The sequence below is a fragment of the Anopheles darlingi genome, chromosome 2 (assembly GCF_943734745.1).
Source record: "Anopheles darlingi chromosome 2, idAnoDarlMG_H_01, whole genome shotgun sequence".
Taxonomy (NCBI): Eukaryota; Metazoa; Arthropoda; class Insecta; order Diptera; family Culicidae; genus Anopheles; species Anopheles darlingi.
In genome coordinates this window covers 32,251,813-32,264,402 of record NC_064874.1, presented here as the reverse complement: position 1 = coordinate 32,264,402, position 12,590 = coordinate 32,251,813, and the positions used below count along the sequence as shown (strand labels likewise).

The 12,590-nt window shown below is 42.0% G+C and overlaps 3 protein-coding genes across 3 annotated transcripts; 2 read left to right on the top strand and 1 right to left on the bottom strand.

Annotated features, from left to right (window-relative positions):
* Positions 1-6,016: 6,016 nt before the first annotated feature.
* On the top strand, positions 6,017-6,712 carry LOC125950630 (guided entry of tail-anchored proteins factor 1-like). Its single transcript, XM_049678798.1, has 2 exons — positions 6,017-6,198; positions 6,255-6,712. Exons 1-2 carry the CDS (start codon positions 6,130-6,132, stop codon positions 6,678-6,680), a joined length of 495 nt encoding a protein of 164 aa, XP_049534755.1. The 5' UTR covers positions 6,017-6,129; the 3' UTR covers positions 6,681-6,712.
* Positions 6,704-8,270, bottom strand: LOC125950606 (glutamyl-tRNA(Gln) amidotransferase subunit A, mitochondrial). The gene is made up of 2 exons (XM_049678759.1): positions 7,972-8,270; positions 6,704-7,907 (listed from the first exon to the last, which is right to left on the bottom strand). Exons 1-2 carry the CDS (start codon positions 8,250-8,252, stop codon positions 6,704-6,706), a joined length of 1,485 nt encoding a protein of 494 aa, XP_049534716.1. The 5' UTR covers positions 8,253-8,270.
* A 132-nt stretch (positions 8,271-8,402) lies between these two features.
* On the top strand, positions 8,403-12,277 carry LOC125950607 (dihydrolipoyllysine-residue succinyltransferase component of 2-oxoglutarate dehydrogenase complex, mitochondrial). The gene is made up of 6 exons (XM_049678760.1): positions 8,403-8,689; positions 8,967-9,070; positions 9,349-10,038; positions 10,724-10,868; positions 10,948-11,253; positions 11,339-12,277. The coding sequence occupies exons 1-6, from the start codon at positions 8,603-8,605 to the stop codon at positions 11,471-11,473; spliced, it is 1,467 nt and encodes a 488-aa protein (XP_049534717.1). The 5' UTR covers positions 8,403-8,602; the 3' UTR covers positions 11,474-12,277.
* Positions 12,278-12,590: the final 313 nt, after the last annotated feature.

Below are 12,590 nucleotides of genomic sequence, written 5' to 3'. Positions count from 1 at the left end.
ATAAAAACTATTATTTGCTTAACTGATGGATATTTCATTTCTATACTCTTGTTTAATTGATATATTTTCTAAATTTAGGTTTACTGTACTTACCACGGTATGGTATGGTATGCTAATCAGGAGCAATTATAAGACACTATAATTTTATAATAGGGTAATATAAGTTTGTAGTAATGACTTAAGCATTCAGCAACACGTTTTGTAATAATCTTTACATATACTGCGTCGGCAAACTCGGGTGCAAGCTCAGCATGCACTATAAAAATGCAAAGAAGCCGCGAGAGGAATACTTTCCTCAAAAGACTCAATTTAAGCGCTTTAAATGCTATTCATTAAAGTATAGATTGGGATCCTTTTCCAAAGCAAAGGTAATATGGATTTTATTATGTACCCTCATTAAAATCATTGAAATGTATTAGGGTTCATCCCGTTTTAAATGGATCCAAAAATTCATTGAATAATAATGCCAAGCGGTTTTCCACGTAAAAACTGTTGCAATGGAGGTGCGTTTTGTAAGTTTTTCGACCATAATCAGCCAATAATTAAAAAAAATTAAAAAGCAGTTTAAGGGTATGAAAACCCATCCGGAAAATTTTCATTTATATCATTGTGTTTACAAAAAAAATATATTTGCATATCCCAATCATTTGACTATTTATATTAAACTTAGCATATTCAATATGAATCCATGTACAATTAATTGATACAAAGTTTCAATGTATTTATATTATACTGTCTTATTTTGTACTGTATGGGTCAATAAAAACATAATAAAAACCTTATATCCTACCTCCCGTTTGAAAATTCTCAGGAAGTACCGTTGTCGACATACGTGTAAAACCGAGAAATGGTATTTTTTCTGTAAAGCTAGAGCAATACGAAAAACCTTTTGTGGTCGTACGTGTGCAATCGGAATCATTTTTTTCTGCCACTAAAAGGAAAATATGATATTGGAGGAACAGGAAAGCGATTCTCAAGAACCTTTTCTTCGCGACTTCTGGGTATCAAGATACCGGAACGCGATCATGGGAACTATCCCGCAAAGTGCGATTGTAAAAGCGTGAATATGGGAACCTTCTACTACTTGCTTGAAGAGGACGTTAAAGAAAATTTAACTTCAATTCAACCATCGTGCCAGATTTTCCGCTTATCCGGACTACCCGCGTTGCACGAGATAGGAACTCTCCAGACGCAATTGGAAGCATTTGTCGTGAGAGGAATAGAATGCCATTTTGCCACCAAGAGCAATGTTGGCGAATTTCTGCGGGGATTCCATGATGCATTTTTCGTATAACAAGACTACAAAAGAAAATCGATTGCTCAATATTATCTCTATTGTATCAAACGCTAGTATTAAGTGTGAATACTATTCATAACATGGATCAGTATGTTATATTCAAGTATGTTGCCGATATATCCAAAAATATCGATGTAAGCATTTAAAACTTTCATGTTGTAATTAAGCAGCTTTTATATACATTTATTTATAAGATATATTTATTTATTAATATTTATTTATACTGTTTGTCTCCAATATCATCTGATAATGTCTGGATCGGTGTAGGATATTAAGGCGATTTGCGATTTACACTGATGTTCCCCATTTCATTTGTGAGCTGTGTAAATGTTAAATTCAACACTTCATGCTAAGTAACGCAAATCATTACAATTTGAAAAGCATTTTCCACATTTCTAGAGACACCCAGAAGAATAAAATTACTGCATTTTTTTTAATTAAAATTGAATTTAAAGTGATTTGTTGTATTGCAGTAGTTACACATTTGTTGTTTTTAAGATATTTTTGTAAAATGGCATCGATGTTGAAGGTAATGATAATGATGTTACCATTATCGAAAATAATTTGAAAAATCAACAATTGATTTGAATCTTTCATCAAACACGTACGACCTACCTAACAAACACGTACGAAAAATAATTATCAATCAAAGCCATTCTGAGTCTTCTTTGATGGTTCAGGAGTAACATCTATGATCAATACTATTAGTTTCATGCTTTAATTATACGACCTGGTGTATTCTTCAATGTTCTGAAATTAGGGCAACGCTAAATCCATTGATACACGCAACGCAATGCGAAAGAATGTGTTAAACCCGAAAATACAGGTGCGAATGCATTATCACATAGGCGCATGTATCATACCGGAGATTTAATCAAGTGTCATACGCGACTGGCTGTTAGTGTACCTGCATTGTGAGAAATAAATCATAGATGCGTCAAAATGGAGAATACTTGCATCTGCAATGCATTTTTACTATAGAGATACGAGTTTTGGTGACAAAATGACCTAAACTAACTTCATTAAAACCATAATTGGTTTTGCTTGGATTTTTTAATTGGTAGAAGAATATGTTAGATTAGTATAAGTTCCATTGTACCATAGTTTACTAAAGTAAATGTTTTAAAAAGTTTTCAGGTTATGGTTTTTGAAAATACACTCATCTTTAAATTTGAGAACAACTGGCTTTAAGGTTTAAAATGATGAAACTTTAAACATTCTACTTCATGAAAATCTAGTGCAGATCATACAGTCACTACGTCCATCCAACATATTGTTTGTCATCTGGTGCCGTACTCCAACCGTGTTCAGTTTTTGCTAAAAATGCGCTCCCCGAGCCTGTGTCGACAAAAACACTAAGCCAAAACAGGAACCAACTAACAGATACGGCATCCGGCTTTGGAACCGATGTTGTTCCGTGCTTGGCCGCGGGCTATGCTAAAAACCACAAAAAACATTCTTATATTTTCAGTTTTAGCGAACGTATCACCTCAGTATAAAGATGACTTCACCCTTACCTAGCGGGTTAGTGAGTGCCTATGTATCGGAACTTGTCTAGTTGAAAAAGACACAAAACTCATTTGTGATCAGAAGCTTTAGTTCGCTTTTGTTTTTACTTCTCAAATACCTATTCATCGTCACGTGAAGCGTATGATTTTACCTCTTTTGGCTGTCAACGTATTGTTCATCGTTTTAAAAACTAAATCTAACGAAAAAAGCCAACATGTTTGGTGATAGGAAACAGAAGTATTTAATGTTTGTACAACACAGAACAGAGATATAATCATTGTTTGCAAACAATGTTTTAATCAATGTTCAGAGCGTCTCAACTCATTGCTAAACCTCACATAACGCATGCTTAACTTCCATGTTCACATTTCTCTTTGATGATGTAAATTCTTAGTTATTTAGCTATTATCGACTACGAGGTTTATACAGCCAATAAATTGTTTTGCAAGAACATACCCGAACAAGCAAACAAATATAAATGTTTGGCAATTAGTGCTTTACGTATTCGTTATGCTTGCATTTATCCGTTTATGATCTAGTTTTATGGTGCTATGCACATGTTAACTTCTATGATTGGTCGATTCTTAATATTAATGCTTTAATCCGAAAAGCTAGTATATTATGTTTCTACATACTGACAATTGTTTTGTCACATCGTTCACATACGATAGAATAAGTAGCGAAGGCGTATGGTTAAAGACAAATAAAAGAATGGGTTTTTTAATCGTACAATAATTAAGAAAAATTTAACTAACTTTCACTATAGAATATCTGTTGAATTCCTTCCTTCAATCTCACGTTATTATGGTTTCTGTTCAAGGCTCAATATTAACGTTTTTTTATTTTATTCGTGAAGACTAGAGAACATGTAACGGCAACAGTGAATCTGATGGACAACTCTTCAGATAGGCTGCGAAGCTATTAGTATGTGCACGTCGGAAGGTTTATTCGAAACGAATGTCCTTACATTGTGTCCCGGCCCCCGAATCATAATACACCATAAATCATAATACATAGCAAATTTCACCACTACCCGTTCAACTAGGTTCGCCGACGGAAGCAGTTGTTGACTAAAAATGATGAATTAGATTCCTACCATGATGTGGTTGGCGGTCGTCTTGGGAGTCTCCAATGATGGTGCACAGGCTGATGGTTTTGTGAATAGTTACAAGTGGCCTAACGAGCTCGACTCAAAACGTTGTCAGACAAATTAATCGACATTCGCATGATATCGGAGTACTACTTTGAGCTTTACCTCTTTTTGGTAGAGTGTGGGTAATATTAAACATACTATCAAATACAGATCCCAAACCAAATTCTAGCATATCTCTAGTAGCCCATAGCCACTGGGTCATAAATCAAGCTAGCTAAAAGACGATTTTGCCATGCCTTTGCTTGGAATGAAGCCATCCTAAAGATTGACAAATGGGCAGACAAATTTGAAATAGTTTAGAAATAGATTGTTTAAAAAACAACACATTTTACGGGAGTATTCGCTTTCCTTGCAATAAATATTAAGTTGCACTGTTGCTAAAATTTGTGTAGAAATTTAAATCCTCAAACCCCTGAATTCCAACAAGCACGTATTGAATTGAGAGAAGAAAATCGAATTCCCACATCTATTATGCTCAATTCAAATTGCAAACCAGTAAAATCTAATTAAAGATTTTTACGATAACGTTCTTCCATCCTTGAGCCTAGCCAAAACTACTCAAGATGACCAAACTTACAGTCGAAGAGCTGAATCGTCATTGGATCAAAGATACCGTGGGCATTGTTATCCTATGTAATTTTGTTCGTTTCGTTTGTGTAGAAATTTATCCTAAATCGTACCATGAATTGAACTATCAAAATTAAAATCTACAAATAACTGACTAGCGAATAGAGAACATATCCAATCAATCTGGCCATTTTTAGGTTTTTTTAAATCTAAAATTCCAACAATTTGATACAGCTTTTAACATCTATGATAATTTCTTTAGCAGCAATAGTCCCTGGGGAGAAACCTGTCTCTAATTCCATAGGTTCCATTTTATTTGGGAATCTTCCTGTGCATTCCACATTTCATAACGACCAATCAATTTTTCTAAGTGAACGTGCTTATGAAAATGATAATTTTGATGTAAAATTTATTATATTCTTATTGCAGTCATCGCTAGAAATGAATATAAAGAAATCTCCAACGAATTGCAAACTGGGGGCACCATCAAGAAAGAAATCCCATTCCGCAAAACGAAATTAGGAATCTCGACAATCATAACAAATGGGGACAACATTAACATGTCTGCGGTTTAACAACTATGCAGGCGACGAAGCTTTGCGCTTTTTTAATGTTCGCCTTACATGTTATTAACTGAATTGCTGCTAATATTTATAGTTTTCCTACGCTAGTCACGCAGCAAGCATTCTTTTTCTACCAGACTAAGAGCACGTGTGCTGATTGCGGGTGTCGAACGGCAAATCTGGAAGGACGTGATTTACTGATACCACGCAAGATTGGCTGATGTGGAATGATATCATATAAAACACGGTTCCATCGAGTTGTTATCTATGACTTATAAAACTTCTGGCTATAGAACAATGAAACAAATAGAATTTTTAAAGAAGATGGAAAAAACAAAAATAAAATTGTAATGAACTTCTGTTGTCGCTGTCCCACTAGACGTAACATTTATAACTTTGTTTCAAAAAGTTAAACATCTTTTTTGGGGTTGTATTACATTTGTGTTTAATAGATTTTAGGAGACGTTTCACTGGTTTCATGAAGAACACCGAACTTACGAATCGAATCATAAACACGTACTGACAAATTCTGCTTACAATTTTACGAATGTATCATAAACTCTGTACACTCAATAAGCACACAAGAGTACCACGATGACAAGTATTGAAGAAAATGGTTTCGTTCGGCTGGCGTCAAACTACCCTTCAGTGCCGTAAAAACGCCAAGTGGCCGTTAAAAAACGGCTTTTTAAATTTTTTTAACCTGCATGTAGAGGGCTGAAACAGGCCTCATAAACGAGTTTTGAAAATTTAGCTGAGTGGGCATACTTCTTCGATTTCTTCTTCTTCAACATGAATCGGCTTTATAAAGGCTGCCACACATAGCATGCGTTATTTGCGGCCATTTGTTATTTTGGATGGGATTTATCGCCGCAACTGGCGCATGCTACGTGTGGCAGGCTTAACCGGTTTGGCTTCCTGGGGGAAAATCAGAACGTCATTTTCGCGGAATGAAAACAATTTTTTTGAAATTTTCAGAAGGAATTCTCACGCAGGATTTTCCGTAAAAATTGATTAAGAAAACGACGCCCGAACCGAAAATGTACCTTATATTTGTGATCACGTTTATTTGCTTTCTGATGGCGTTCAGCTCAAAATGCACCAAAAAGGTAAATCTTTCCACACGCTTCGACGATCGATCTCACACAGCCGGCTTTCGTTTTAGATAACACCTTTGCTGTTCCGCGATAGTCCGGAAGTATGTGCTCTCAAGACGGAGATCGCCACTTTACGGACCGAACTGTCGAAAATATCGATGCGCGAGGAATACATCAGATACGTGAAATGTGAAAGAACGGTTGTCGCGTTGGAAACGAAGCTAAACGAAGCCAAAGAGCGCGACAACGTGACCCGGGTGATGTACGAGTACGGTATTCAGTACGGATCCATGGCGGTTCTGGGACTAGTGCTGATTTGTATTTCCTTCTATTACCGTTACACCCCGATCATCGTTTTTGGGAACAACTTTAATTTTGCACCCTTTGGGTGGTTCATCAAGTTTCCCACGGACGTGCACAACTCGATTTCGGTGGTGTTCTGGATTGTGGTCAACAATTTCGTGGCACGGACTGTGGCGAGCCACGTGAAATAAACGATCTGAGCTGCCATTCACGGCTAACGATGCTCGCTGTAGTTTGCCAAGAAATCTACTTCCTTTTCTATCCATGCACCAACCCTCAGCAGCAGCTCTTCGGAGAAGTGATCGCCCATCAACTGCAAACTAAGTGGCAATCGTCGAGAGGACAGGCTTATCGGCAGAGAAAGCGCAGGTATGCCTGCCATGTTTGCTGATTGAGTGCAAAAGTCCTGTACCGCACACTGATCACGATTGTTGCTTCGAATGAAGTCCTTGTACAACGGAGCATCGCTTAGCGTGGTCGGGGTAAGCAGAATATCCACATCGTTAAACGCTCGAACAAAATCCTCCGCAATCAGTCGGCGCACCTTGAGGGCTTTCTCAAAGTACTTGTCGTAGTTGCGGCGCAGCAAAAAATAGTTTCCGGAAAGAATTCGGTTTTTAACCACGCTGTTGAAACCTTCCGCTCTCGTCTTGGCGTACAGTTGTTCCGTGCTTGCATCTTCCTTTGACCGATGCCCGTACTCAATGCCATCGTACCGCGCCATGTTACTGCTCACCTCGCATTGATTGAGGATCGAATAGACGAAAATCGAGGATGCCGTGTATGGCATCGACACCGATGTGACCGTTGCACCGGCTCTTTCCAGTAAATCAGCTACACGAGTCCAACATTCCAAAACCTCCTTGTCCAAACCCTCACAGTGGTACTCTCTCGGTATGCCCACTCGTAATCCTTTCACAAAACTCGAGTCGAGTTTGATCGGGAGAAAAGGTCTTTTTACGGTTGTCGAGTCTCGGTCATCTGGACCTGCGATAGCGTTGAGAACAATCGCACAATCTTCTATCGTGCGTGTCATAATGCCAGGAACATCCATTGAGTTGACGAGGGGAATGAGCCCATGCCTGGAGAGTAGTCCATATGTAGGTTTCAAACCGACTATCCCGCAGTACGAAGCGGGATTTCTTGTTGAGCCTCCCGTATCCGAGCCAAGAGCAGCGTAGCACAATCCGGCGGCCACCGCAACTGCCGATCCTCCAGAGCTGCCTCCCGCTATACGGAACTGATCATCGGCGAGATTTTCGCTCCAACTGTTCCGTGTCGGTCCGAAAATTGAATCTACACAGCCAGAACCCATGCCAAACTGGTCGAGGTTGGTTTTACCGAGCAGAATCGCCCCCCGTTGCTCTAAGCGGTCCACAACCGTAGCGCTGTACGTCGGGACGAAGTTCTCCAGCATTCTGAAAAAAAAAAACCATAAATAAAGAAGGTTCATTCATTCCAACACGCCGTTGAGTCGCATACCGAGAGGCACATGTTGTGTGTAGTCCTTTGGTGCAAAAATTGTCTTTTACCGCAACCGTGACTCCGTCGAGGTTTACGTCTCGGGGTGCATTTCGGTTCCACCGTTCCCGGGATTGTTCGGCTTGCTGCAGGGCCTTGGTGGTCGCAACTCGAACGAAAGCATTCAATGTTTTTTGGCGATCGATCGCTGCTAATGTTAGCTCCACAACCGATCCAGGATCCAGTGATTTTTCTCGAAAACACTCAGAAATTTGCCGTACGCGGAGCGGCAATCGATTCATGATTTTCGTTTCTTTTGAACCGGCTTCACCCACTTGGCCGGTTCGCAGGAAAGTTCAGCACTACAACGGCACCGGAAGAGGGCAAAAGTGTGGTGCTTCTCTCGTAAGTGGTTTCCTGGGTGACCTGGTTGCTGTCAAAAAGTGTGTCCGGATTTTTTTTATTCGGGATTTTACGTGGTTTGGGGTTTTGAATCGTGGTTCGCGAAAGGGGATTCCGGCTCTCCTTTTTCCTTCGAGCAGGAAATATTCGATTTCCCTTGCAGCGGAACACCATCGGCAGCCACCGGTTCTGCAGCGTGGCCAATACGACCTCGCCAACCCGCCACCAACGCTAAGTGCTTTCGCGAACGATGGCCGGAATTCTTTCGATATCATCACGAAATCTGCCCCGGGCAGCCGCCCGGTTCAGCCTGCGCTCGTTGGAAGCTGCACAGGAGGTGAGTGCTTGCGAACCCCCATTCCAAATTCCGGGTGTCTCCGCATCTTCTCTTTGGCCGTTTTACGGTGTGTTTTTGCGATTTTTGCGAAAATCAACCGACAATGTCTTCTCCGCAAAAAGATTATGTAATAATCTTGAGCGAGAACCATCCGACAAGCCTCCTCTCGCGCGAGGCCGGGAGAGCGGGGATTCCGGGTCAAGGCTAGCCACAGAGTTCCACCGTGGCGTGTGCGTCATGATCAGTTTTGCATTTTATCTTGTTCGTTGTTTTGTAGGTTAATGCTGCTGCCGGATCCCGGTTCCAGGTGCGCCAGCTGAGCATTGCACGGTCCGCAGTTGTCGATGGGAGCCGTCGTGGTGCCGTCGCCACGACTCAAAAGTAAGAGATAGTAGTGTTTGGATTGTATTTTTAGCGAACCGCTCGCCATATTCTTGCCCGTCCTCGTGTGCCAGCTTGTATGGGATCATTGTTGTAGTCACATGCAAACATTGTAGTTTGGCTAAAAGCATTGATGGGGGTGTGATCACATGGGGGTGATCGCCGGTGAGAAAGTGCACGAGGATCGAGCGAGTTTGTTTACCGAGCGGTGCAATGAAGCGTTCGTTAGCATGCAGGTTCTAATCGAATTCGTTGTTCAATTTTCCAATTTCTGATAGCTCAATCCGCGCACCAGAATGGGGCCTAGAACGCACCATTTTCACGTCCGCCCGGATGCTGAACTCGGAAATCGTGAAAGTTCCTCCGTTCGCCGATTCCGTGTCGGAGGGAGACGTGAAGTTTGAGAAGAAAGTAGGCGATGCCGTTGCGGCCGACGAGGTGGTGATGGAAATCGAAACCGATAAGACCACCGTCGGTGTACCGGCACCCGGCCACGGTATTATTGAGGAAATCTTCGTGGCGGACGGCGATACGGTCAAGGCCGGCCAGCAGTTGTTCAAACTGAAGATTACGGGCGAAGCCCCGAAAGCGGCCGCCAAACCGGCTGACGCACCAGCTCCAGCAGCTGCTGCACCTCCCCCACCTCCGCCACCACCGCCTGTAGCGGCGGCCGCTGCTGCTGCACCTCCCCCACCACCACCACCAGCAGCTGCTGCGGCACCGCCGCCACCACCACCGAAACCGGCTGCTCCCATCAGCAAGATGCCGGTAGCGGCCATCCGGCATGCCCAGGCAATCGAGGCGGCCACGGTAAAGGTCCCACCGGCTGACTACAGCAAGGAGATCACCGGTACCCGCACGGAGCAGCGTGTTAAGATGACGCGCATGCGGCTGAAGATTGCCTCACGTCTGAAGGAAGCGCAGAACACGAACGCTATGCTGACGACGTTCAACGAAATCGACATGAGGTGAGTGGAGGAGCTAATGTGATTGCATTATCTTTATCACACGCAAACCCGCCTCGTCCGTCGGGGATCGTGCCTCTGGAGTGGAGTCTTATCGCTGCTGGCAACAGCAAAACAAGCGTAATCTTGACACGAGTCTCAGTCTCGTACCGTAGGCCAAGCCTCCAGTCGCCAGTGGATTTGTAGTAGTAGCTTTCCCAAGCCAACATCAAGTTAACCGGGGCCAGATTTCATTAATAGGATTTATCATCGATCACGTGACTCATTGTGACGCGTACGATGCGTCAAACCAATGACGAATGCGGCGTGGAAGGCGTTTGCGTTTGAAGGCCATGGGAATGACGTAATGTTGTTGGGGATGGGTTTACTTTGAACAGGAAACGCATGCGCCATGCTTGATTGAAGCTTGAAAATATGTTGTCCGTAACGAGCTCATGAGAATGAACGTATCCATTATCATGTGAGCAGCTGTTGGAGCTAGCGTTTTTAAAAATAACGCTAGCAATCTTTAAACACAATCATCATGGCGTTAAATGGTATGCGTCTCGGGATGGCATCTGGACATTGATCTTCAGATTATGGCGTTTGATCTGTATAGGAAATTTAATTGATATGGCACAGCTGCTGTTAATTTTAATTGTTTTTCGTATTACTAGTTTTAAATTCAATTTGCTTATATCCTACACAGTTTCATCATGGACTTCCGTAAACAACATTTGGAGGCGTTCGTCAAGAAGTACGGCATGAAGCTGGGCTTCATGTCTGCTTTCTGTAAGGCAGCGGCATACGCACTGCAGGATCAACCCGTTGTTAATGCTGTCATTGGTGAAAACGTAAGTATTTTCAATGAATAAGTCTTTACGTTTGTTTGAAGCATTGACCGATTACCTCTTTATTATTTCTCATTCGCAGGAAATTATCTATCGCGATTATGTAGATATTTCGGTAGCGGTAGCTTCGCCCAAGGGTCTAGTGGTGCCCGTTTTGCGTAATGTCGAGAGCATGAACTTTGCCGACATCGAGCTGTCGATCGCTGCTCTGGCTGATAAGGCGAAGAAGGGTACATTGGCGGTAGAGGACATGGATGGTGGTACTTTCACTATTTCGAACGGAGGCGTATTTGGTTCGCTTTTGGGTACTCCCATCATTAACCCTCCGCAAAGCGCAATCTTGGGTATGCACGGTATTTTCGAGCGTCCGATCGCAGTTAAAGGACAGGCAAGTGTACCAAAAGACCGAAATGGTGTAGGGTAATGTATTTTTTTAAAATATGGTGTGCTCATTTGTATTGCACTGCTTGCAGGTGGTAATCCGTCCAATGATGTATGTTGCGCTGACCTACGATCATCGGTTGATTGATGGACGTGAGGCCGTTACGTTCCTGCGAAAGGTTAAGGCTGCCGTTGAGGATCCGCGCATTATTCTGGCGGGACTGTAAGCATACAATAACATCAACCAACGCCGGCGTTTATGCAAGTCAGGGATCACCCGAGAAAAGCATTAACGATCGATGGCACCATGATGTAGGCTGATACACTTACTGCAAAACGATAGCGATAAACGACGAATGCGATGAACAATGGATTGAATCGAGGCAGGACAACACACACTTTCGCTTAAGCGTAGCATCACAAGCACTACCAAAATAACCAACAAAATTGCTACTGATAAATCGCAAGTATTCTTTGAATCTTTACACTCACTCATGTTTCACCACTTGAGCCTCTTGGAGGACGAATGGAAGTAGAAACGAAAATAATTAGTAGCCACGTTCTCATGTACCACCTGTATTCCCTTTCGACGATAAGGGGAAAACGATCTTTCGGCGATAGCGCAATGAGCCCGACGATTTTTCCCACTGCCTTCGTTTTCGACACTTTCAAGTACACGTCTGTCGTGATTTCGTGTATTGCTCGTAGCCAGTAGAGAGACGAAGTGCCATTGGTATCGAAAAAAGCGTACTGTCATTGTTTTGGCGATAGATCTTCCTTAAAAATCCGACAAACAAAATAATGGTGCTGTATAAGTTTTTTTTATTAAAGAATCGGTCGCTGTTACCAATTCGCGAACAAGTGTTACATATGGTATAGCCAGTTCTGCCAGCGTCGGTAGAAGTGTGTTTGTGATCATGCCTAATAACATCTTACTACGGTATCATGCAAGAAGATCGCTGCAAGTGATGCAGACACGCATCGTAGGTAGAGTATTTATTTGAAAATAAAATGAAGAAATACAGAACAGCTGACAAAATTTCGTTGCCTTTGCATTTCTTGTAAACGTACGCCCTTCCTTGCTGTAGCATATGAATCCGTATGAATGGAAATGTTTTTTAAGTTCACTATCATTCCGTTTTTGAAGATTGCAAATAATTCAACATCCGAATTTGATAGAGAGTACAATGTTGTTTGCGACTTACATCCCTGTTAAGCCAAATTTGTTTGAAGTAAAATATTTCGCAAACAACTGAAAGAGAAGCTCAGTTCAACGCGCGAGTAACATTAGCCAAACATCGAAGGGCGTTCTAACGGTTATGGGCCTTCGTCTCTGGGAATCAA

What these genes read in the sequence shown, in the direction of transcription:
- LOC125950606 (XM_049678759.1), bottom strand. Translation starts at nt 8,252, where the DNA reads ATGAATCGATTGCCGCTCCGCGTACGGCAAATTTCTGAGTGTTTTCGA. An exon ending in CACACAACATGTGCCTCTCG is followed by an intron (nt 7,908 to 7,971) that starts GTATGCGACTCA and finishes TTTTTTTTTCAG; the next exon opens with AATGCTGGAGAACTTCGTCC.
- LOC125950630 (XM_049678798.1), top strand. Translation starts at nt 6,130, where the DNA reads ATGTACCTTATATTTGTGATCACGTTTATTTGCTTTCTGATGGCGTTC. An exon ending in GCTCAAAATGCACCAAAAAG is followed by an intron (nt 6,199 to 6,254) that starts GTAAATCTTTCC and finishes CTTTCGTTTTAG; the next exon opens with ATAACACCTTTGCTGTTCCG.
- LOC125950607 (XM_049678760.1), top strand. Translation starts at nt 8,603, where the DNA reads ATGGCCGGAATTCTTTCGATATCATCACGAAATCTGCCCCGGGCAGCC. An exon ending in GCCGTCGCCACGACTCAAAA is followed by an intron (nt 9,071 to 9,348) that starts GTAAGAGATAGT and finishes AATTTCTGATAG; the next exon opens with CTCAATCCGCGCACCAGAAT. An exon ending in ATGCTGTCATTGGTGAAAAC is followed by an intron (nt 10,869 to 10,947) that starts GTAAGTATTTTC and finishes TCTCATTCGCAG; the next exon opens with GAAATTATCTATCGCGATTA.